General features: G+C 47.0%; 1 protein-coding gene across 3 annotated transcripts in view; it reads left to right on the top strand.

Annotated features, from left to right (window-relative positions):
- ABCG2 (ATP binding cassette subfamily G member 2 (JR blood group)) overlaps positions 1 to 14,331 on the top strand; it is a 171,217-nt gene extending 156,886 nt beyond the window's left edge. For all 3 annotated transcript variants that reach the window (XM_075351489.1, XM_075351506.1, XM_075351498.1), the window contains 5 exons: positions 5,806 to 5,930; positions 8,908 to 9,062; positions 9,204 to 9,293; positions 11,073 to 11,164; positions 13,528 to 14,331. In XM_075351489.1, the coding sequence (XP_075207604.1) occupies positions 5,806 to 5,930; positions 8,908 to 9,062; positions 9,204 to 9,293; positions 11,073 to 11,164; positions 13,528 to 13,675 (610 nt within the window). In that variant the 3' untranslated portion in view covers positions 13,676 to 14,331. The remainder of the gene's footprint in view (positions 1 to 5,805; positions 5,931 to 8,907; positions 9,063 to 9,203; positions 9,294 to 11,072; positions 11,165 to 13,527) is intronic.
- The last annotated feature ends 11,933 nt before the right edge of the window (positions 14,332 to 26,264 follow it).

Genomic DNA, 26,264 nt, shown 5'->3' with positions numbered 1-26,264 from the left:
TCTCTCTAGCTGAAGCTGGCTTTCAGGTAGCACTCCTAGTTGACCGTTCTCCCCCGTCAGTAGCCACTGCGCGGGCGCTGTTAGACAGCAACAGCCCCACAGGTCTGCTCCTCACTGAGCCCTCTGGAGTTCTCTGCTCTAACTGACTCACTGCTCCTCCTCTCCTGTTCTTGCCTACGCCACCTAGCAACCAGACTCTCTTACCACACCCCTTGAGAGGAGATGGAGGCTTTTGGCCCCCTCCACTATTCCAGTGAAGGTCAAGGCTTTTCCCCCTCCTGGAATCCCCAGGGGTCCTCTCATGGGTACATGTGTGAGACCTGATCACTATGCGCCTGTGTACCACACCCCTGTCAGCCTTCTGGATTACCTGTATTGTACTGTCCCCAGCATGGGTGCAGTACTCAGTGGTGCCTGACCAGGTCAGGGGCGCCACATTCCCCCTTAGTTATCACCAGCACGTCCTCGGGCTGCAAGACAACATTTTAAAATGCATAAAACATTAAAACATGTAAAACATTTTTAAAAGCACCAGGTACCATACATCACCACCCTCCACCCACAAGTCCGTTAACCCACCCAAAACCCTTTCACGTTGGCCGCGGCTTCAGCCACTTCTGGCAGGATGTAGAGGCGGCTTTCATGGGCTGGTGGTTTTCAGGGTATACCTGGCCTGGTGGATCCGCGCCTTCAGCCTCTTCTGGCAGGATGCAGAGGCGGCCTCCACAGTTGGTGCTGACCAGGTACCCTCTTTGTGGTGGTGAGCCAAGGCCCCATAAACAGGCGTGCTCTCTGGTTGCAGGTGAGCCAAGGCCCTATATACGGACGGGCTCCTCCTGGTTGCAGACGAGCCAAGCCCCTAAACAGGCTGACTCTGGTGGTGGTGGTGCCCTCTGGTGTAACTATTTACACTGCGAGAGTTTGTGGCTATAGCCAGTTCATAGCCTTAAGGTTTATTTCTCACAATAGTTTTTGTGGGCACATGCTTAAACGTTGCAAAACAAAACTTTTCAAACTGGTCAAAACAGTAACTTCTTTCTTTACTTTACTTTACTTTACTCCTCTTTACCAGGGCTTGAGCCTGTATGGCGGTGGCACCTGCTGCTTTCCTGCTCTTTATCGTCGTCTGTGGTCGTCTCATCCGTAGGTTCTTTTTCTCTGCTTTGTCTTCCTTCTCTTTCTTTAGGACTTTGTGTTACGTCCAGGGCATACAATCCTCTTTCGCCTTGATGCATAGTAAACTGGACTGAATCTCCCATCTTTAGATTTCTGCCAGGGTGTCCTCTAGGCAGATGAGCTCTCACATCTCTTCTGTTGACAAATATCCCTTCTTTGATACCAGGGGCTACAATAAAGCCGTATCCGCTTTTCAAGTTGAAATCCTCCACTACTCCTCTGCAAAGGGGTCCTCTAGCCTGGGCTCTGGACCTTCTCAGTAACCTTTTCTCCTGTAGGTCTCTGGCTGCAACTTCCCTCTGCTCTGGAGATTGTGGTGCAGGGGACAGCGTTGTACTGTTGCGACGCCTTGTCTTGCGGCCTGAACTCTGCGTGGTACAGCTTGCAAACTCCCAGGTGAGACTTTTAGGCAGATCTTCGTCAGCGGACGGTGTCAAGTCCTCCTCATCCCAACGGGAATAGGGTAACATCTCCGGCTCTGGGTATGGCTCTGGAGTCAGCTCCTCAGCTTCCTGGCCTCCTCTCCCCCTTAGTTCTTCTTGGCACTCCTTCGGTGGCAGTGCTGGGGATGGGCTTTCTTCAGCTGGTCTGGGCGGTGGACTCTCTGGCGCGGCTGCAGGGGTTGCCTGAATCTCCTTGGGGGTATGCGGAGGGAGCAGATACCGATCCACCATCTCTTGTGGGAACTGGGCCTCTAGGTCAGCCTTCAGCTTCCAGTATTCGGGGTCCTCTCCTATCAGGGTCTTCCTAGCAGGGACCTCTCTGGACTGGGGAGCGGTGTCTGCTCTGGCCTTGCAGGCCGGGGTAAATGGTGAGGTAATCTCTTCTTGGCGGGCCGCGCCTGGCATGGCGGCGGCCTGGTCTTGGCGGGCCGCGCCCTGGATGGCGGCGGCCTGGTCTTGGCGGGCCGCGCCCTGGATGGCGGCGGCCTGGTCTTGGCGGGCCGCGCCCGGCATGGCGGCGGCCTGGTCTTGGCGGGCCGCGCCCTGGATGGCGGCGGCCTGGATCGGCGTCGCAGCTGCGATGGGATCTGTGCAGGCTGGGCTGGACGTCGCTGCAGCAGTCTGGGCTTGGCGGGCCGCGCCTGGCGTGGCTGCGGCCTGGTTCAGCACCTCACTTGCGGCGCGGACGAGCGTTGCTGCGGCGGTGGGGTCTCGGCGGGCCGGGCCTAGCAGGGCGGCGGCCTGGGTCAGCGTTACGCCTGCGACGCGGATGAGGGTCGCGGTGGCAGCCGGTTCTTTGCGGGCCGGACTGGGCGTTGCTGCAGGGACCGGGTCTTGGTGGGCCGAGCAGGGCATCGCTGCGGCCGCTGGGGCTTGGAAGGCCGCACCTGGCGTGGCTGCGGCCTGCTTCAGCGTCGCCGCACCGGACGCCTCTTCGGGGACCGCGGGCGTGGCAGCAGGGGTCGGGGAACTTGCGCTGGCCGGGGCATCACTCGACTCACCCACCGGTGGCAGCATCGGGGTCTGCGTCATCGCCGTCCTGTCTGGCACTCGGCGCGCGGCTCTCCTTTCATAGGCCCGAACCGCCGCGGTCATCTCCAGCATTTCCATTCGTTCTTCCCGGATCTGCTCCACAACCCGGTTCTCCAGTCGGTCGCAGAACTGGGCCAGCTCCCGATACCACCAGGCAGCGGAGCCCGGTTCTGGATTTCTGCGATCAGACGCCATTTCTTCTGCGCCCTCTTCTGCACGACTCTCCAGCTGTGGACTCGCCGTTGCCTCTGATAGCAAGCTGCTCAATTTCTGCTCTGCCTCTTTCAGCAGCTCCTCTCCCAGCAGCAGGCTTGTGGCTCTCTTTCCTTCCCGACGTCTCTGGACGCTTCCGCTCTCTTCACAAGCGAGGTCAGAACTCTGCAGGGGATCTCTGGGTAGCCACACCTCTTCGTGGGCGGTAACTTCTCCCAGCGCGGGCTGCTGTTGTTTTTCAGCGCGCTTTTCATGGTGGCAATATGGCGGCGCTTCCAATTTTTCAAGCGGACCGCCCAGGCACATGGTCACCTGTCTGAACAGGTCTAGTCCTTATCCTGTTCGTGACGCCAGAAGTGAAGCCCCACGGGTGTTGTATCGGTGCATTACCTTCAGGGACTCCACGTAGCTGGATCTGGTCACAGGTAGGAGATCTTCTTCTTGTCGTGACGCCACTCTCAGTATTGCGGCCAGTAGGGACCGCCACTGCAGGTTGAGGGTCGCCTGGGGCTGATGGTATGTGCAGTTAGTTGGGATAGCCTCCTGAGAGTGAGGCAAGCCCCAGGGCCCGATGTAGATGCGTAGTACCACAAGTCGCAGAATGACTCACACAGGCAGAACTGTCTTTCAAGGGCTTTACTCACATTTGATGGCAGGGTGAGTAGCCCGGGCGTAGCTGAGATGAACCAGGTGGGAACCAGGTATCCTTCAGGCTGACTTTATGAGGGTGACTACTGACTCGCCTTCCTTAGCCCTTGGTGGTTTGGGGTGACCCCGACTTTGAGTCCCTATGGGGGTCACCCAGGGAAGATGCTGCAGCCTCTCTCCCCCTTTTGTTTGCCGTTTGCTTGTTCCCCGGACCAGGCCACTCCAGCTGCTTGCCTCCTGTGACCTATGGGCCCTCACTGCGGTTACGTGGCTGCGGCTTTTGTGGTGTTGTGGTGTGGGCTTTGAGAGCCCCACACCGGCAGGTTTAGCAGAAGAAAGCTGGATCTATCTTCGCTTCGGGATCTGTCGCCCGGTTGGGCCTGGTGCTCTCTAGCAGTCTCCTTACTTCCCACTCCGTGCTTTCTCTCTAGCTGAAGCTGGCTTTCAGGTAGCACTCCTAGTTGACCGTTCTCCCCCGTCAGTAGCCACTGCGCGGGCGCTGTTAGACAGCAACAGCCCCACAGGTCTGCTCCTCACTGAGCCCTCTGGAGTTCTCTGCTCTAACTGACTCACTGCTCCTCCTCTCCTGTTCTTGCCTACGCCACCTAGCAACCAGACTCTCTTACCACACCCCTTGAGAGGAGATGGAGGCTTTTGGCCCCCTCCACTATTCCAGTGAAGGTCAAGGCTTTTCCCCCTCCTGGAATCCCCAGGGGTCCTCTCATGGGTACATGTGTGAGACCTGATCACTATGCGCCTGTGTACCACACCCCTGTCAGCCTTCTGGATTACCTGTATTGTACTGTCCCCAGCATGGGTGCAGTACTCAGTGGTGCCTGACCAGGTCAGGGGCGCCACATTTGCATGAAGTATTTTGTGACATAGGAGGAAGACTCATGGAACAAGGCATAATATAACATTTAAGGTAGTATATAGTATATGTTACCAATGATTTTGGACCAAAAGATATGTTTACCAAGTATGAAAGTTTTAAATATATGTTATGGGTATGAAAGTTGTGGGCAGCATCTGAAGCAAGAAGACTGGCAGCCAGCTGTGCATTCTGGTTCTACCATCTCATTAGCACTTTATAGTCTGACTTGTGAAGTAATGCACATTTAGATATATAGTTGGCCACACCATCTACCTCCACCCATCCCGCACCCTCCAAAGGACCCTCACTCCCCCCTACTCTTCTCAATCACACAGATAAACTTTTTTTTAGGAGTTTATTGTATATTTAAATTAGTGTGTAAAGTAAAATTAGGCCTCGGGTGATAATGCATATTCAATTGAATAAAGTGAAGATTTTAAAGTTGCCCCCACCCTTTTCACTAAAGTGCTTCAATTGTTTTTTACCTCCATGTGGTTATATGAATGTCAAAACCTGAGCCCCTCCACAGTGAGCCAGGTGAATGAGGTTTCTCCTTGTCAGTATTTTGAATAGCTGGCATGTAGTAGTACATTTTCTCCTGCAGTGGCTACTGTATGGCTTCACTTGGCTTCACCGGTTTCTATTTTCATAGACATGCTCAGTCTGTGCAGTAGTTTTTACAATCTTTTTTTTTTTCTAGAAAATGTTATAAATTGTTTTTAGATCTTCCACAAAATGTACTTAATATTACCTGATCTTTACCTGCAAACCCTTTCACTGTTGTCTTTGAATGGTTATTCCCCCCATAGTTGTCCCCCCCCCATATTTATGTTCCGTTAGGGTATATGACTGTCCTATTTGAGCCAGTATGAAGTGAATCTAAAAGTGGCTTTAAACACTGCAACATCGCAAACGACATCGCTGTAACGTCACCGGTTTTGTGATGTAATAGCGACCTCCCCAGCGACATTGCAGTGTGTGAAACACATCAGCGACCTGGCCCCTGCTGTGAAGTTGCTGATCGCTACAAATCGTTCAGGACCATTCTTTGGTCCTTTGTTTCCCGCTGTGCAGCAAAGTTTTAGTGTGTAAAGGGGACTTTACAGCGACTTCGTTAGCGACTTCCCTTTCAAAAAGCTGCTTTACAACGTCCCCAATGACTAGCTAGGTCGTTCTGCAGGTCCGGATCGCTGTTGCGTCGTTGGCCAGGTTTGCCTGTTTGACAGCTCACCAGAGACTTTGTAGCGATCCCGGCCAGGTTGGGATCGCTGGTGGGATCGCTAGAAAGTTTCAGTGTGTAAAGGGGCCTTAACTTATGGCGAAGGTAGACCTACTACAACCATGTTTGAATAAACTTCGGCTCAGTGATCCTCAGGCACCTATGTCCGATCACTAACGGAATAATTTGTTATCTTTCAGACACGAGTACATCAGTGGATACTACAGACTGTCAGCATATTTCTTCTCCAAGCTGATTGCAGATATGATTCCCATGAGGACAATGCCAAGCATTATTTTTACATGCATTATCTATTTCATGATTGGTAAGTGGATTCCAAAATACGGTAGAAAGTATTTGCTATATGTTGCCCTGATAATATGCTGATCAGCATTAAACTGCCCACAGAACTAAAAGATTACATGATTAAATTCCAACTGCCCGATCCTTAAGGTGGTGTCACACACAGCGACGACGACAACGACGTCGCTGCTACGTCACCATTTTCTGTGACGTTGCAGCGACGTCGCTGTCGCTGTGTGTGACATCCAGCAACAAGCTGGCCCCTGCTGTGAGGTCGCCGGTCGTTGCTGAATCTCCTGCTTCATTTTTTCGTCGTCGCTCTCCCGCTGTGAAGCACACATCGCTGTGTGTGACAGCGAGAGAGCGACGAAATGAAGCGAGCAGGGAGCAGGAGCCGGCGTCTGGCAGCTGCGGAAAGCTGTAACCAGGGTAAACATCGGGTAACGAAGGGAAGACCTTTCCCTGGTTACCCGATATTTACCTTCGTTACCAGCCTCCGCCGCTCTTGCTGCTAGTGCCAGCTCCTGCTCTGTGCACATGTAGCTGCAGTACACATCAGGTAATTAACCCTATGTGTACTGTAGCTAGGAGAGCAAGGAGCCAGCGCTAAGCAGTGTGCGCGGCTCCCTGCACTGTGACATGTAGCTGCAGTACACATCGGGTTAATTAACCCAATGTGTACTGTAGCTAGTAGAGCAAGGAGCCAGCGCTAAGCAGTGTGCGCGGCTCCCTGCTCTCTGCACTTTGACATGTAGCTGCAGTACACATCGGGTTAATTAACCCAATGTGTACTGTAGCTAGGAGAGCAAGGAGCCAGCGCTAAGCAGTGTGCGCGTCTCCCTGCTCTCTGCACATATAGCGACGTTATGATCGCTGCTGTGTCGCTGTGTTTGACAGCTAAGCAGTGATCATAACAGCGACTTACAAGGTCGCTGTTACGTCACAGAAAATGGTGACGTAACAGCGATGTCGTTGTCGCTGTGGTTATGTGTGAACCCAGCTTTATGTCCCCAGACTTAATCTGTAGAACAGTTCGGGAGGCACCCCATATAGTGGGTCATCTGAGTCAATAAAGATTAGGTGCAGTCAACTTTTATTTGATCCTTGATTCTCTGAATATATAGTCAATGTGGGACCATCCTTGGCTGTCAAAGGAGACAATTAGCAAAATTGGCGAAGACAACATACAAATTATTCTTACAAAATAAAATGTATCAGCAACTCTTGACTCTTAAGAGGTGATGCCTGGGAAGTGAAGGATTGAGCTCTCTAAATTGAAACATGTGAACCTTTTTGTTTTCAGGGTAGACACGCAGCCTCTATTGATGTATGACAGGTATTCTTTCCTATCCCAATTGAAAACTCATGAGCTGCGCATTGATGTGTATAGGACACTTGAAAAAGATAGCTGTCATAGGGCTCATGTGTGTGGGTACCGTAGGTTGCTGTGAATTTAGCAGCCTTTTTATACTGCATTAGTGGCTATTAACATGGAGCTTCATTTAAAGGAAACCTGTCAGGTCCTGGATGCAGAACCATGAGCAGCTCGGGGTGCATATTGCTAATCCCTGCCTGGCAATAAGGAATCTTTAGAAAACGTATTTCTAAAAATCCTTTATGATATGCTAATGAAGCCAGGGACTAGTCCCCTGGCCATTGCTTCTCTTGCTAGTCGACTCCTTTGGCTATGTGCGCACAGTGCGTTTTTCGCTGCGTTTTTGCGCGTTTTTCGGGTGCGTTTTTGGCCTCAAAACTGCAGGACTTTGCTTCCCCAGCAAAGTCTATGAGTTTTCATTTTTGTTGTTCGCACACATCTGTTTTTTTTACCTGCGTTTTTGAGTTAAAAAAAAAAAAATGGACATGTCAGTTCTTTCCTGCGTTTTTCTGCGTTTTCCCCCCTTGCAATGCATTGGAAAAACGCAGCAAAACGCAGAGATCAAAAACGCAGCAAAACGCACCAAATCTCGGCAAAAACGCATGCGTTTTTTGATGCGTTTTTGTGCGTTTTTAGCGACCAAAAACGCGTCAAAAAGACGCAGTGTGCGAACCTAGCCTCTAGCATGTAATCACGCCCCTGTGGGCGTTCTAACATGCTAATGAATGCATAGTATCAGAGGATGACCTCACTCACCTCTCTGCTGCCACTGCGTCCGGCTCTGGATTTTGGCTCCGTGTGCATGATCCCTGGACTTTCAATCATGCACACTATGAAGCTGGGTTTACATGTCACGGCTTCAAATTGGTGTAGTTGGCATGACTGGAAGTCCAGGATCATGAGCACTGAGCCAAAATCCAGTGTCGGACGTGGTAGATCTCTTTATCTATGCTACTATAGGTTGGGACTACACCCAGAACCGCTCTTGAGACCTGACAGGTTCCCTTTAAAGTTATTTCAGATTCTGTCACTTAAGTGTAACTGCTGAACGATATTCAGTAAATGTAGAAAATTTGGCATTATAATAATCTTGGCCAAGAAAAAAAGAATTAGAGTACAAATATATAAAATGGACATGATGCAACATTGAATCACAAAAGACCTGTTAGGTTTAATTTCAGCATCAGACAAATGTCTGTTCCCTATGTGTAGTAAAATACTTACCAGTCGCCATTTTCTACTGGTGCTGTCACTGCTCCGGTCCATCTCTGCCATCTTGTCCACATCTGTGACTGGCTGGAAATCAGAGGTAATGGTCACTAGCTTTCAATGTAATTCTTTGAAAGCCATGTTCTGACTGTGACAGACTTTCATTGAGAAATGACTTGCGGTCCGCCTAGCAAACACTGGAGCGATCCAGCTAGTCATAACTCCCGTCATGTGGACTTGAGCAGTGCCCAAAACAGCAGAAGACTGTGACCGGTAAGTATTTCACTACACATAGGGAAAAGATGTTAGTGCTGAAAAAAAAAAATATATGGTGCTTTAAAGGAGCTAAGAAATATCAATGCTACCTCACTAAAATGTTAAATCTATAATTATATTTTGTCTTTCTATGTTTTAGGATTCAAGCCTACAGCAGGAAGTTTCTTCACCATGATGTTCACCTTGATGATGATTTCCTACACCGCTACATCCATGGGTTTAGCCATAGCAGCTGGTCAGGATGTAGTTGCTGTTGCTAATCTTCTCCTGACCATAAGCTTTGTGTTTATGATTGTGAGTATAGCACATCATATCAAATAATAACTTTCTGTTCTTATTTATACCTTTCCTGGAGAATTTGCAGCGATTTCTTGTGTAGAATAACAGCATAGTAAATCGATATAGATATATGATGATTATCTGTTTGCTTTGTAGATATTTTCTGGTTTACTGGTGAACGTCACATCCATTATGAGTTGGTTATCTTGGCTCAAGTATTTCAGCATTCCTCGATATGGCCTGACTGTAAGTCATATTTTGAGTAATCTTTTTTATTTCTTTAGATATTATCAGTTTATTTTTGCATTATTCATTACTTCTATGATGTAATTGTATTCTCATTAACGACAGGTAACTGTGATTGGTATGCAATGTCCCGTAATGATTTCTTTAATTAATTTGTTCTATGCATGGAAGATTTGCAAAGAATTGAAGCCACCTATATTTTCAGAGTCTCAGATTTTTGTGTGCAGGTGCTTGTTTTTTAGTAAGATTACTAACCCAATCTATTTTTCTCTGAATGTCCATGTTTAGAGTAAGGGGTACTTTACACGCTGCAACATCGCTAGCGATTGCTAGCGATGTCGAGCGCGAGAGCACCCGCCCCTGTCGTACATGCGATATCTGGTGCTTGCTGCCATAGCGAACATTATCGCTACGGCAGCTTCACATGCACATACCTGGTCAGCGACGTCGCTGTGACCGCCGAACAATCCCTCCTTCAAGGGGGAGGTGCGTTCGGCGTCACAGCGACATCACCGTGATGTCACTAAGTCGGCCGGCCAATAAAAGCGGAGGGGCGGAGATGAGCGGGACATAACATCCTGCCCACTTCCTTCCTTCCGCATTCACGGTGGACGCAGGTAAGGAGATGTTTGTTGTTCCTGCGGTTTAACACAGATCGATGTGTGGTGCTGCAGGAACGACCAACAACATCATATCTGCAGCAGTAACGACATTATGGAAATTAATGACGTGACACAGATCAGCGTTTTTTTTTTGTTTACGTTTTTGCACTTATTCTTCGTCGCACCTAGGATTTACACATTGCGATGTCGCTACCGGCGCCGGATGTGCGTCACTAATGACAAGACCCTGACGATATATCGGTAGCGATGTCGCAACGTGTAAAGCCCGCCTAACTGCTTTGGCCTGCACATCCAATACAAGAATTAGAGTGAGGCCTAGGACACACAGTGAGAAAAACGGTGCGAATGGAATTCGATAAAAAATCTCATTCCACTTGGATTAATATTACTCTATGGGGCAGTTACCATGAGCGATTATTTTCTCGGTCCTAATCGGACCGAGAAAACAGTCGCAGCATGTTGCGAGTGGAGCACGATCCTGTTCCACTCGCACCCATGCAAGTCTATAGGGCGAGAGAAACATCGCACTTCTCTCGCGTTACACCGGTGTAACGCGAGAGCAGTGCGATTCTCGCATCAGCTGCCAACAGAGAAGATAGGGAGATAAAACCCTCCCTCTCCTCCTCAGCGCCGGCCCCCCCTCTGCAGCTGTGGTCTGATCGCACGATCGGACCACAGTCGCATGACCCTCGAATGACACTCTGCTCCCGCTGTGCTGCGAGTGTGAGCAGAATGTCATGCGAGGAATCACATATAACCTTGTGTGGCCTTGGCTTGAGAGTGAGAGAGACTTTCATGATCAGGACATGTGGTTAAGCAGCGATATTTCATAACAACATTGAAGTCAATGAGTGAAAAACGCTGCTAAACTGAACTGATAATTGACATGCTTCAGCTTTTTTCTGCATCAAAAACCGGACCGAAACCGGACAGAAAAAAAACGTGGTGTGTGCACAGCAAATCAGCAAACCCATTAACTTAGCTGGCTCTAGGAGAGACATGCAAATTTCGATGCAGATTTAAAAAAAAAAAAAAAATGCATGAAAAACTGCATCAGAAATCACAGCGTGTGTACAGGGCCTTAGGGGAAAAATTCCTTGTAGTCACCACATAGTCTTTTTTATTTTGCTCATTGTTTTATTGTTTCTCATACCAGGCTCTGCAAGCAAATGAATTTCCAGGGTTATATTTCTGCAGTAGCAAGAACACAACAGTGGATCAGTGCAATGCAAACAGCCCAAATGTAATGTAAGTGTCCCCATTTAAATATACAATTAAATGATGTTTTTCATTTTTTTTTTTTAAAAGGGAACCTATCACCAGATTTTTCATGTATAAACTAAAACAACCACCTTCAGCAGCGCTTGTGCTGCTTCCATAAAGGTGCATATGATCCCCTGACTCCTACTGTATACCCCCCAAATACCTTTTAAAAATCTCCTGTGCTGTATGTAATCCAGGCGGTCCAGTACAATGAGCGTGCTAGCTGCGGAGTCTGTCCCTCCCCTCTGCGCTGTTAGTCGTCCTTTTATTATGATTGACGTGAATGATGCCTCCTCCATAGCTGGGTCAAATCTCACGCCTGCACAGAGACTTCGCCGGCTCACAGGCAGAGCGTAATACATAAGTGTGCATGCGCAAAACGGCAAGGTCTCTGTGCAGGCGTGAGAGTTTGCCTGGGTATGAAGATGACGCACCTTTATGGAAAGCAGTGCAGGCGCTGCCGAAGGTGGTAGTTTTAGTTTATACGAGAAAAATCTGGTGACAGGATCTCTTTAATTCTATGTATTTTATATAATTTTCAATTAACACACAACGAAATACTGTATAACGGTTATATGAATGAAAAAGTAAATGATCAGGGTTTACATAGCTTTCCTGGATTTTGCTGCATAGACTTAAAGGTGTGTTCTGTGACTATGATACTAATGACCTATATTTTAAACAATAATTTGAATATGTCTCATCTGTACTGGAATTTTTGTCTTATACCCCAGTCAATATGGTAGAAACCTGCTAGCCCCTATTAAAACTTAACAGAAACCACAACAGTACATTAAAAGCTGTATATACAGGCACTACACAACCATACATTAATTCCACTATGGCTACACACATGCAAAACATTAGGTACTTAGTGCAAAATTGCATAAGCCCATCTACCAGTAATAGGGTACCATCTAAGATAAGGTTACCTTAACTTTACTGACTAATCTCACTTTGTACCTAACCAGGCCTTAAATAGTGGGGAAGAGATCCAAACCGGCTTTGCTCTAATTAAAAAATGTCTAGGAAAAAGAGTAGATAAGGGTTTACTACTGAGGGGACCAATCTGATTTGCGGTCACCTTGTCGCTGATGCACGAGCTTATACATTCTGAAACTAAATTCATCACGTTGTAATGTGTAATAAAGGTAGAATTCATGTATTCATTAATTGCCGAGTATCATTTCATGATAGACACATTGAAAGCTAGTTTTTTAGATTTTGGGTAGGGCTTTCAAACCCTTCATTGATTACCAATAAACCTATTTTTATAGCTGTCAATAAAGGGCGTTGTTCTAGATCCACCAAAAAAAAGAATAAATAATAGTTAAAAAAAATGTAACAATCACCTGATAATAATAATAATCAAGGCTTGGAAATCAATGTTATCCCTAACTAGATATTGATACAGTGCCTTGTGAAAGTATTCACACCCTTGGCATTTTTGTCTTTTGCTACCTCAAAACCTGGAATTTCACTTAGATTTTTTTTTTTTGAGAATTTGCATCAGTTCATGCAAAGAACATGCCTAAAACTGTAAACATTTGCTTTTCTTTTTATTGTGAAGCAAACAGATAGGACAAAATAACTGGAAACATCAGTGTGCATAACTATTCACCCCCTTGAAGTCACTACTTTGTTGAGCCTCCTTTTGCGGCAATTACAGCTGCAAGTCGCTTTGGATAAGTCTCTATGAGCTTTCCACTAGGATTTTTCCCATTCCTCAAGGCAACACTGCTCCAGCTCCTTGAAGTTAGATGATTTCCTGTGGTGAACATCAATCTTCCAGTCTGACCACAAATTCTCAATTGGATTATATTCTGGACTTTGACTAGGACACACCAATACCTTTTTACATGTTGCTCCTTAAACCACTTGAGAATTGCTTTAGCAGTATACTTTCGGTCATTGTCTTGTTGGAAAGTGAGCCTCCTCCCAGTCTCAAATCATTGACAGACTGAAACAGGAATATCAAGAATATCTCTATATTTTGCACCATCCATCTTGTCCTTGACTTGGATCATTTTTCCTGTTCCTGCTGCTGTAAGACATCCCACAGCGTGATGCTACCACCATCATGTTTCACTGTGGGGATGATGTTCTCGGGGTCATAAACTGTGTTTGTTTGGCGCCAGACACAGCGTTTACCTTGGTGGCCATTTTGGTCTTATCTGACCACAGCACCTTCCTCCATACATTTGGAGAATCTCCCAAATGTTTTTTTTTTTTGCAAACTGAAAATGAGCCTTCTAATTCCAATGAGCCACAAAATATCAAGGAGAGCTGTTCGTTCTCCTAAAGTAATATCTATGTTTAATTTTGTTTTCTGTATTTTTATTTTAAAGGGGCTCTGGAATAGAACATCTTACAAATCAAGGGATTGACTACAGCAGCTGGGGCCTGTGGCAGAACCACTTGGCATTAGCTATAATGACCCTGATATTCCTCACAATCGCCTATCTGAAGCTGAAATTCATGAAGAAGCTGACATAGGCTGCACCAACAAGACCACTTTGACTAGCCACTAATCCTATATGTAAATATGTGTTATAAGCCAAATCACTAAGTGACCTGTCTACCCTAATGTATGGAACACAGATAAGGATTAGCGGAGTAATATTGCCATTGTATGACCACCCGTATGTTTCCGCAGGTGCTTTGCAGACCATCCTGAATATAACTGGTGCGCCAAGAGAGCTGTGAATGTAATGTTATGTAACAGTTGTAGGAATATGAAAGCCAGAAATGTCTTAAAATATCGTATATGCCTGTCGAGCCTTGCCATTATATGGTTTACACTTTCAGGAGGAGGCAACATAATTTTGCCTATGCTACATGTACTAAGTATTGTTTTACAGTAATGTAAATTAAACTTGAGAAGAATTATTTATGACTAATGTTCAGAATATACTTTTATTAATATTCTAATTTGTGACTTTTTTATGTTTGTGTAGAGGCTACTTACCAGGAATTGTTTTGTAACAGCTGTAAATTAAACGTCTGAATGTTAAAATTCAACAGAAATGCTATGCAGCGTTTGCACAGAAACAGCATTTTTATGAATATTTTTTTAAGATAATGTAAGCTTGTAGGGGCAGAGTTAAGTAAGAACTGCCTTGTGAATGTCAAAAATAAACTTGTTTTCCTTGTGCTAATTTTGTAGCTTTATTCTTCTGACCTTGGTTGCTTAAGTGTCATGCTCATTGTCATTGGTGTGTCCCGCACTGGGGAGACCTCTGGCAAGTCTGGGACCAGAAGGTCACAACGCCTTATTATGCGCTGGTCTGCAGCTTGTGTTTGCGTGAATCTACTTTCTTTAGGTGCTGTAGGGGTTAAGGACTCTTTCCTATCTGGCTACTTTGTAGCCTTAACCTTAGGTGCAGCTCTTTGACTACTCCCATTCGCAATAAAAAGTCAAGTTTCTCACCATCTGATACCCCTTGTAAAATCTTATTCGTATGCAGTCCACTTTGGAAGGAGCCAGTCTCTGGTAGAAGCTGAGGAGTCGTGACAATTACAGCTGTGGTGTCTAGCTGCGTTAGAAGTGCTTGGAATCTTTTCCTTTTTGTGTCTATTTTCCCTCTGTCTGCCTCCCTTCCCTTGTGTTGTATAATTGCAGTGGTGAGAATAGTACTCACACCACCCTTCTCACTAGCCACGGTGAATTCAGGGCAAGCTAGGGCCTTGACTAATAACGGCAACGAGGAGGGAAGGACACACATAGTAATGTTAGACAGCGTAGGGTACAATCTCAGGTGAGTGGCAGGAGGTGTACCCTCTCCCTATAGCCGGGGTCTTCCATCTATACCAACCCTGTTAGTACCCCAGAAAGATAACAATACAAAAAAAGGCATCGACTGTCTATACAGGTGTCCCGATATGTAGTAGGTATAATAATAATATTAGCAAATACCTTCAATTAGAAATGTAGTATAGTTCTCTTGATTTAGCCATGTCCCACCTCATCTGCAAGGCATTAAAGGTTAGGTATCCATGGTTACGTCCACTCATAGTGACAGTAAGTTGCTCGTGGTCGTAACCATAGACCTAAGCTGCAATGCTTTGCAGATGAGGCAAGATACATTGCTATATCAGGAGAACTATATTACATTTCTACTATGGTACATTCGTATAAGAGCTGGGAATAACCCTTTAACTCTGAGGAACACAAACTGAACAAGCTGTACAATAATATAAATGAAAAAACTCACAACATTATCTATGCATTGATCATTTTTTTTGTCCCAGAATTTATGTAGGCTAATGTATGCATGAAATGAATGCAACAGCAGCTCTCGACTATTGATTTGGAAAGATGAGCCATCGATAGTGACGAGACTTTGACATTGGTCGTCAAACATTTCTTGTATCAACATAATGGAAATGATTAAGCTTGGTTGATTTTAAAAGTTTTAAAAATCAGCATTGGGATCTGTGCACAAGTCCTCTTTTTCACCCGGGTGTGCTCCGTAACCTGCCTAAAAAAAAGAGCTTAAAAAACGTTAAGCGCAAACATATGCACAGCGGAAAAAAACGACTTGCTGTGCATATGTTCAGCTTATTTACCTTCTTTAGGCCATGTGCGCACTAGAAAGTGTCTTTTTCTTAAGAAAAAAATGGACCCTCCTTAAAGAATCCCACACCTGTGGTAGAAAACCGCAACAAAATCCGTATATGGTTTTACTGCGGCTTCCTACGGATTTACCGTGGATTTTCCACAGGTTGGTCCCTGCGGATTTTTACCATTATCTATGGCAAAAACCACAGGTACCTGCAGAAAAAAAGTGACATCCACATTAATTCCGCAGCGAGGAAATCCGCAGGTAAAAAAAATGCTGTGCGCATTCTGTGTGGTTTTTTTTTTTTTCTCAAAAACCCATAGGATTTGCTGGGGAATGACTGCAGCAATGTTAGACACATTTTCCAAAGCAAATCCGCGGTAAATCCACAGCGTGCGCACATAGCCTTAAGGCCACTTTACACGCTACGACATCGCTAAAGCGATTTCGTTGGGGTCATGGAATTTGTGACTCACATCCGGTCGCTTTAGCGATGTCTTTGCGTGTGACACCTATGAGCGATTTTGAATCGTCGCAAAAACTGTCAAAATTGCTCATTGGTGACATTCTCGAATATAGTTGCTGCTGCAGTAGCGATGTAGTTCCTTGTTGCTGCGGCAGCACACATCGCTCCGTGTGACACCGCAGGAGCGAGGAACGTCTCCTTTCCTGCGTCCCGCCCGCAATGAGGAAGGAAGGAGGTGGGCGGGATGTTACGTCCCGCTCATCTCCGCTTCTATTGGGCGGCCGCTTAGTGATGTCGCTGTGACGCTGCACGGACCGCCCCTTTAGAAAGGAGGCGGATCGCCGGTCACAGCGACGTCGCTAGGCAGGTAAGTAGTGTGACGGGTCTGGGCGATGTTCTGCGCCACGGGCAGCGATTTGCTCGTGTCGCACAACCGATGGGGGCGGGTACCCACGCTAGCGATATCGGTACCGATAAAGTGGCCTTTAGGCCCTGTGCGCACACTCCTGCAGAAATTTCTTGAGAAAATGGTTGTAATCTTTCTGCAGACATTCCCCAGCAAAACCTATGGAAAAAATAGCTATGTGCACACTGCGTTTTTTTTCTGCAGAATTTCTTGAGAAAAAGAATGTGCATGTCACTTCTTTTCTGCAGGTACCTGCATTTTTTGCCATGGATAAATGGTAAAAAACGCATGGACCAACCTGCAGAAAAAACGCATCAAAAACTCACAAAAACACGGTAAAACCGCATGCATTTTTCACTAATCTTTTAGACAAGAAATTTCTTGAGAAAAATCCTTTTTCTAGTGTGCACAGGGGCCATAAACAGCTTTGTGTTTTTTAAGCCCGGTTAATTCTTAACATGGCTTCCAGTTAGAAGTGGCTCATTGTTTTATACAAACAAGTAAAAGAAAGCCACTGCAAAAAAACAGAAAAGACGCTTCGGGGAAAAAAAAAATGGGAGTGTTTTCCTGAATAGTTTTGTTTGAAACAATCGACAGGTACACCGGCATCTAAAAAACACTGTGTGCATATTCCCTTAGAGGAGAAGATGTGGTTCCGAGGCCGCTATGACATAAGGCTTAATGGGATCTATTAACTTTATAGCCTTAAGGGCACTTTACACACTGCGATATCGTTATCTATATCGCTAGCGAGCGTACCCGCCCCCGTCGGTTGTGCGTCACGGGCAAATCGCTGCCCGTGGTGCACAACATCGCTTACACCCGTCACACGGACTTGCCTTCCCTGCGACGTCGCTCTGGCTGGCGATATGCCTCCTTTCTAAGGGGCCGGTTCGTGCGTCATCACAGCGACGTCACACGGCAGCCGTCCAATAGAAGCGGAGGGGCGGAGATGAGCGGGCGGAATATCCCGCCCACCTGCTTCCTTCCTCATTGCCGGTGGACGCAGGTAAGGAGATGTTTGTCGTTCCTGCGGTGTCACACATAGCGATGTGTGATGCTGCAGGAACGACGAACAATCAAAGGCATGCACCACCAACGATATTATGAAAAGGAGCGACGTATCAACTATTTTTGACGTTTTTGCGATCGTTGCTCCTAGCTGTCTCACGCTGCGATGTCGCTAACGACGCCGGATGTGCGTCACAAACACCGTGACCCCGATGATATATCGTTAGCGATGTCGCAGTGTGTAAAGCACCCTTTAGGCTGGCCATATACATTAGATGCTTCAGCTGATTGTTTGGCCAACAGCCGTTGCTTTCAACTCTCCCATACACGGGTGCGCTCCTGTGTTTTCTATGAGAAAGACGCATGTTGCTATGTCAGCTGGTGACATATTTCAAGAACAATGCAGTCGACAGTCCAAAATTGGACATGCCCGATTAACATCTCTAACGACCATCAGTCAGCTGGCGCACATTAAACTGCCGACCAAACCCGTCAATATCGTCAGGTTCAGCAGACTTTAGTCTAATATTTATCATTTTCTGCTCATATAGTAGAAATCTTTATGCATCTTCTGTGGTGGGGACCCCTCCTGGTTTTGGTTGAGAAATAATGTTGCAAAATAAGTAAATGACACCTTCTGAAAGCAGGAATCAGTGGAAAAGTAGTAAGTGACCCTCAAGATTCAGAATCTCTTGAGCTCTTCATTTGTGCTATTATTATAGGTCTCAATTCCACTACTAACCACTGGCACAAACCACAAAAGACAAAAATGGCAATATCTTTATTAAGGTAAAGTGCATGTGGTATAACATACTGTACCTATGGAATACAAGTGTATACAAGCTTACACTACACAACTACTCATTAAAGGCAGGGGTGCACAATCTGCGGCCTGCAATACCCTTCTCTGCGGCCCTCAACTATCTGGTCAAAGATACTCTTGACAGTGTCTGGTACATGATAAAGGAGTGGGGAATAACACCATTGTGCGGGTATTAATGGTGCACTGTGTGACCGTCTGTGAGACCCCAATATTTTTGGCAAATGGGAGTTTTATAACACAAAACAAACTAGATGAGGTGAACAAGTGGCCATGCATGAGTGATAGATTACTGATCAGTGGGGATCTGAATGCTGGAACCGGCACCAGTCAGCAGAATGCGGAATTTTTATAAAAAAAAAGGGCAATTTAATCCCAGTTACAAAATGGAGCAGTAGGCTGGACACCCAACTGATGCTCCATCATTCTCTACCGGGCTGCCGGAAAAATGCGAGCACAACGCTCAACAGCTCAATAGGGAATGATTAGGGCGGTGGTTGAACATGTGCAGTCACTCGACTCTAACGATGGCCAATTGTTGAAGGTTGCAATGGTCAGATCTCTACCAATCAATAAGTTATCACCGGCAACCCCTATAACTACAATGAAAAGAGCTGAATTGTGTCACTTCCTTTCTGTACAGTGAATGGGGACAAAGGGACCTTTTATCCTTCTGATAGCTGCAACTATTAGGTACCTATGGCATATACTTATCGCATGCCCTCAGAAGGTAATACCCCCTAATATCTAAGATTTATTGCGGCCCCTTGGGGATGGTTCAATCTAACAATGCAGCCCTCAGACCAAAAAAGATTGTGCACCCCTGCGTTAAGGTAATGTCAAGTCAGTGATATTTAGTCAGCTGTACTGTACACTACAGACAATGCAAGAGACAAATCAGCTTACAACATGAGCAGTAAGTGTATGTTCACACAGTGAGTTTTTTTCACAATGATGTTGAAGATGATCCACGCAAAAATCCACACAAAAAGAACTTTGAATACTCGTTGAACACTGTTTAGACGATGATTGTTTAAAGAGGTTTTCTAAAGAGAGAGTGAAAACTTTGCAGCAGTAAATAAAGTCACATCTTTGAGGCAGATTCCATGTGGCACCTGCTCTAATTGTCAATGTAAGGCCGGTGTCCTACTTGCGAGTGCCTCGCGTATATCTCGCGTGAGTTGCGCGTTGCATCACCCGTCACGGACTCACACTCTCCTCGCAGGAGTGTCTCAGCTGCATAGAGATGTATACAACCAACCCGCTCCTGTGAGCAGAGCGTGAGTCCGTGCCGGGTGATGCAACGTGCAACTCACGCGAGATATACGTGAGGCAATCGGAAGTGGGACACCGGCCTAGAGGGCCATAAAACTCCAGGTGGAAAATCCACCGTGCTGTAGATATGAACAATTATTTTAGCGTTTGTTTCTGACAAGGTTTGGAAAAACACGCCACAAACGAAAAAAATATGGTGACACTTCAATGATTTAAGGCAGAAGCTTTGTAAAATCCACTGTAAAGACAAAAGCTGGGTTTATGGAAATGGATTTCTAGTTTTGTCAGCCTCCCAAAACCTCTGTGTGAACATACACCATACACTTCTTGGCCGCTTCCGTCTGACTACACACACTGTGTGAATAGCCATCCAACATAACACAATTATGTAAGTACTACACATATACAATCTCGCCATGTTATGTGATTCAGAATGTTCTAGTGTAAAATCGATTTACTTCTCACACTCGAGCAGACTCGTAAAACGTACACGGATATCCATGAAACTTTAGCACTTCAAGATGAAGTTTGTTCATAAAAATATAGTAACAACGTGCTACAGAATTATTTACAAAGCCTTTGATCTCTGGACACCGGGCAATAAGAACAGTTTTCCCTTTGATTTTTCAATGATGCCGGTCGTCCAGTTTCAGAATTATTTGTGTAATCCGTACTGTATGTGGCAGAACTGTCCTATACATGTGAAAATAATAATGTATATCAAAATCTATACACATAGTGGTGACAACATCCTATTTATATGTGTTAAATGGATTTTCCGCCCCCAGAAATTTCGGATGTAGATCTGCCATGTTTGAGCCTTTCCTAGGTATCCACCTAAAGTAAAATTCTAGTGTGATAATACTGTATTGTATAATGCTGTATCGGTAATAATAGAGGACTGTTCTTTGATGTGGGTGCTTCTACAAAGTTGGATCAGATTACATGATTGGATTAAATGATGCAGAGGATATGCAGTTAAAGGGAATCTGTCACCAGGTTTTTGCCCCCTAATCTGAGAGCAGCATAATGTAGAGACAGATACCCTGATTGCAGCAGTGTCACTTACTGGGCTGTTTGCTGTAGTTTTGATGAAACCACTGATTTATCAGCAAATTATGACTAGAGGACTAGTAAACCTGCTGCCAGGTAGTCCCCCATATTCATGATCTGTGTATAGCCACACCCCCACCTTTGATTGGCAGGTGTACACAGACAGTGGCCAATCAGTGATGTGGGTGGGTTTATACAGAGCTCAGCGTTCAGAGAACTGGTAAAACGCCAACAGATAAAACAGTGATTTGATCAAAACTGCAGCAAGTAGCCCAGTGAGTGAAACTCTGCTGTAATCAGGATCTCTGCCTCTATATCATGCTGCTCTCAAATAGGGTAGAAAATATTTGGTGGCAGATTTCTTTTAATTTGAGGTAGGCAATAGCATATGAACCCCGATTCTTGTTTTCTTTCAAAAAGATCATCAATCTGGGCTTCTGTACAATGAAAATAATTGGTTCACACCCAATGTATTTCAGAAAAGCAGAGCAAGCTCTACTATTCTTCCTTCATAGGAGATTCTAATGCATTTCCTTTCATGGACCAAAAAAAACCCCAAAACATGCCTAATGCCTAACATACCCCATTATGTTCCGTTAAATTGTGTACATTTTAGCAGTAACATGATCAGTGTCTCAGCTCACCAGAAGTTGGTGTGTTACTGCAGGACACATATGTAAGAGGAATATACAGATGTAGCAGTTTTGACCCAAAGATATAAGATGAAGGGAATTTTGTTTACTTACCGTAAATTCCTTTTCTTCTAGCTCCAATTGGGAGACCCAGACAGTGGGTGTATAGCTACTGCCCTCTGGAGGCCGCACAAAGAACTACACTTAAAAGTGTAAGGCCCCTCCCCTTCTGGCTATACACCCTCCCGTAGGAGTACAGATTCCTCAGTTTTAGTACCAAAGCAAGAAGGAGGAAAGCCAATAACAGTTTCAAAAACAAATTCAATCCGATAACACGATCGGAGAACTTAAGAAACAACATGAACAACATGTGCACCCGAAAAAACGAAACCCTAAGAACAAATAGGGCGGGTGCTGGGTCTCCCAATTGGAGCTAGAAGAAAAGGAATTTACGGTAAGTAAACAAAATTCCCTTCTTCTTTTTCGCTCCTAATTGGGAGACCCAGACAGTGGGACGTCCAAAAGCAGTCCCTGGGTGGGTAAAAAGATACCACATGAACGGGCTGTCAGACAGCCTCTTCCTACAGGTGGGCCACCGCCGCCTGAAGGACCTGTCTACCTAGGCTGGCATCTGCCGAAGCGTAGGTATGCACTTGATAGTGTTTGGTAAACGTGTGCAGACTCGACCAGGTAGCCGCTTGGCACACTTGCTGAGCCGTAGCCTGATGCCGCAATGCCCAGGACGCACCCACGGCTCTGGTAGAATGGGCCTTCAGTCCAGATGGAATCGGAAGCCCAGCAGAACGGTATGTGTGAAGAATTGGTTCCTTGATCCACCGCGCCAGGGTGGATTTGGAAGCTTGCGATCCCTTATGCTGACCAGCGGCTAGGACAAAGAGCGCATCAGAACGGCGTAGAGCCGCCGTGCGAGAAATGTAAATCCTGAGTGCTCTCACCAGGTCCAACAGATGTAAACCCTTTTCAAATTGGTGAACTGGATGCGGACACAAAGATGGCAAAGTGATATCCTGATTGAGATGAAAGGAAGAAACCACCTTGGGAGAAAACTCTGGAATTGGACGCAGTACTACCTTGTCTTGGTGAAACACCAGGAAGGGAGATTTGCAAGATAACGCCGCTAGCTCGGACACTCTTCGAAGAGACGTGACCGCCACAAGAAAAACTACCTTTTGTGAAAGCCGAGAAAGGGGAACCTCTTTCAAAGGCTCGAAAGGCGGCTTCTGGAGAGCAATGAGAACCTTGTTCAGATCCCAGGGTTCCAATGGCCGTCTGTAAGGAGGAACGATATGACAAACTCCTTGGAGAAACGTGCGTACTTTAGAAAGCCGTGCCAAGCGCTTCTGAAAGAATACGGATAGCGCGGAGACTTGACCCTTAAGAGAGCTAAGCGACAAACCTTTTTCCAACCCAGACTGCAGGAAGGAAAGAAAAATTGGCAATGCAAATGGCCAGGGAGAAAACCCTTGAGCCAAGCACCACGCTAAGAATATCTTCCACGTTCTGTGATAGATCTTAGCTGAGGATGGTTTTCTAGCCTGTCTCATTGTGGCAACAACCTCATGAGATAAACCTGAGGCCGCTAGGATCCAGGACTCAATGGCCACACAGTCAGGTTCAGGGCCGCAGAATTCAGATGGAAAAACGGCCCTTGAGACAGCAAATCTGGACGGTCTGGTAGTGTCCACGGTTGGCCTACCGTGAGATGCCACAGATCCGGGTACCACGACCTTCTTGGCCAATCTGGAGCGACGAGTATGGCTCGATGGCAGTCGGACCTGATTTTCCGGAGAACTCTGGGTAACAATGCTAGAGGTGGGAACACATAGGGGAGTCGGAATTGCGACCAATCCTGAACCAAGGCGTCTGCCGCCAGTGCTCGGTGATCGTGAGACCGTGCCATGAAAACTGGGACCTTGTTGTTGTGCCGTGACGCCATCAGATCGACGTCCGGCGTCCCCCAGCGGCAACAGATCTGCTGAAACACGTCCGGGTGAAGGGACCATTCTCCTGCGTCCATGCCCTGGCGACTGAGAAAGTCTGCTTCCCAGTTTTCCACGCCTGGGATGTGAACTGCGGATATGGTGGACGCTCTGCTTTCCACCCACGTCAAAATCCGTTGGACTTCTTGAAAAGCTTGGCGACTGCGTGTTCCCCCTTGGTGGTTGATGTACGCCACCGCCGTGGAATTGTCCGACTGAATCCGAATCTGCTTGCCTTCCAGCCATTGTTGGAAGGCTCGCAGGGCAAGATAGATTGCTCTGATTTCCAGAACATTGATCTGCAGGGTGGACTCTTCCAGAGTCCACATCCCCTGAGCCCTGTGGTGGAGATACACCGCTCCCCACCCTGATAGGCTCGCATCCGTCGTGACCACTGCCCAGGACGGGGGAAGGAACGACTTTCCCTGTGACAATGAGGTGGGGAGAAGCCACCAACGCAGAGAGTCCTTGGCAGCCTGAGAGAGGGAGACAGTCCTGTCGAGGGACGTCGATTTCCCGTCCCATTGGCGTAGAATGTCCCATTGTAGAGGGCGCAGATGAAACTGCGCGAACGGGACTGCCTCCATTGCTGCTACCATCTTTCCTAGGAAATGCATGAGGCGCCTCAGTGAGTGCGACTGGCTCTGAAGGAGAGATTGCACTCCAGTCCGTAGCGAGCACTGCTTGTCCAGTGGAAGCTTCACTATCGCTGAGAGAGTATGAAACTCCATGCCAAGATAAGTCAGAGATTGGGTCGGGGTTAGATGAGACTTTGGAAAGTTGATAATCCACCCGAAACTCTGGAGAGTGTCTAGTGCCACCTTCAGACTGTGTTGGCATGCCTCTTGAGAGGGTGCCTTTATAAGCAGGTCGTCTAGATACGGGATGACCGAGTGACCCTGCGAGTGCAGAACAGCTACTACTGCTGCCATGACTTTGGTGAAGACCCGGGGGGCTGTTGCCAGACCGAAAGGTAACGCTACGAACTGCAGGTGTTCGTCGTGTATGACGAAGCGTAGGAAACGCTGATGCTCTGGTGCGATCGGCACGTGGAGATACGCATCTTTGATATCTATTGATGCTAGAAAATCTCCTTGAGACATTGAGGCTATGACGGAGCGTAGGGATTCCATCCGGAACCTCCTGACTTTTACGTGTCTGTTGAGCAACTTTAGATCCAGGACGGGCCGATACGATCCGTCCTTTTTTGGGACCACAAACAGATTGGAGTAAAAACCGTGACCTTGTTCCTGAAGAGGGACGGAGGTCACCACTCCTTCCGCCTGTAGAGCGGCCACCGCCTGCAACAGAGCATCGGCTCGGTCTGGTGGTGGAGAAGTTCTGAAGAAACGAGTTGGCGGACGAGAACTGAACTCTATCCTGTACCCGTGAGACAGAATATCCCTCACCCAACGGTCTTTGACGTGTGACAGCCAGATGTCGCCAAAGTGGGAAAGCCTCCCACCGACCGCGGGTGTGGGAATCGGAGACCGCAAGTCAGGAGGACGCCGTCTTGGCAACGGTTCCTCCGGCTGTCCTTTTTGGGCGTGACTGAGACCTCCAAGAATCTGAGCGTCTCTGGTCTTTTTGAGTCTTTTTTGACGAGGCGAATTGGGACCTGCCCGGTCCTCGAAAGGACCGATAACCAGACTGACCCTTCCTCTGTTGGGGTCTGTTTTGTCTGTGTTGCGGTAAGGATGAGTCCTTACCCTTGGAGTGTTTGATGATTTCATCCAAACGCTCTCCAAACAATCGGTCACGAGAAAAAGGCAAATTGGTTAAGCACTTCTTGGAATGAGAATCTGCTTTCCAATGTCTCAACCACAGGGCCCTACGCAAAACAACGGAGTTGGCTGACGCCACTGCCGTGCGGCTTGTAGCGTCAAGAACAGCATTAATCGCGTACGACGCGAATGCCGCCATTTGCGAGGTCAATGGTGCTACCTGCGGGGCAAATGCACGTGTGACGGAGTCAACTCGCGCAAGCCCGGCTGAGATAGCTTGGAGTGCCCATACGGCTGCAAAAGAAGGCGCTAATGACGCTCCAATCGCTTCATAGATGGATTTCAGCCAGAGTTCCATCTGCCTGTCAGTGGCATCTTTAAGTGCCGCTCCATCTTCCACTGCAACCAAGGATCTAGCTGCAAGCCTGGAAATTGGAGGATCCACTTTTGGACACTGGGTCCAACCCTTGACCACCTCAGGGGGAAAAGGATAGCGTGTATCTTTAAGCCGTTTAGGAAAACGCCTTTCAGGATAAGCGTGGGGTTTCTGGATTGCGTCTCTAAAGTCAGCGTGGTCCAGAAAAGTGCTTAAAGTACGCTTAGGGTATCTGAAATGGATTCTCTCGTGCTGCGAAGCTGACTCCTCCACAAGAGGAGCTGGTGGGGAAATATTTAACATCTTATTGATGTTAAATATAAGATCATTAACTATGGCGTCACCATCTGGTGTATCTAGATTGAGAGCGGTCCCAGGATCAGAATCCTGATCAGTTACGTCCGCCTCATCACCCATAGATTCATCTCGCTGGGATCCTGACCATTGAGATGAATGTGAAGGCCCGTCATAGCGAGCCCGCTTAGGCTGCCCGGGGCCATCGTCCGAGTCAGAGTCTTCACCCTGAGGTGTATATGCCCGTCCCGGAGCTTGGAGCTGAGGGGGACCAGGGGGCAATGATTGCACAGTGTCCGTGGCCTGAAGTACAGGCCTAGCTCGCAATGTGTCAAGAATTTGTGACATAGTGAGAGACATTCTGTCAGCAAAAGCTGCAAACTCAGTTCCTGTCACCTGGACAGCATTCACAGGTGGTACACCCTGGGTCACGTCCAGCAGAGGTCCCGACTGTGCAAGCGCCGCA

The sequence above is a fragment of the Anomaloglossus baeobatrachus genome, chromosome 1 (genome assembly GCF_048569485.1).
Source record: "Anomaloglossus baeobatrachus isolate aAnoBae1 chromosome 1, aAnoBae1.hap1, whole genome shotgun sequence".
In the NCBI taxonomy this organism is placed as follows: Eukaryota; Metazoa; Chordata; class Amphibia; order Anura; family Aromobatidae; genus Anomaloglossus; species Anomaloglossus baeobatrachus.
The sequence above is the reverse complement of the archived record's forward strand: the minus strand, read 5'-3'. Positions and strand labels throughout refer to the sequence as shown.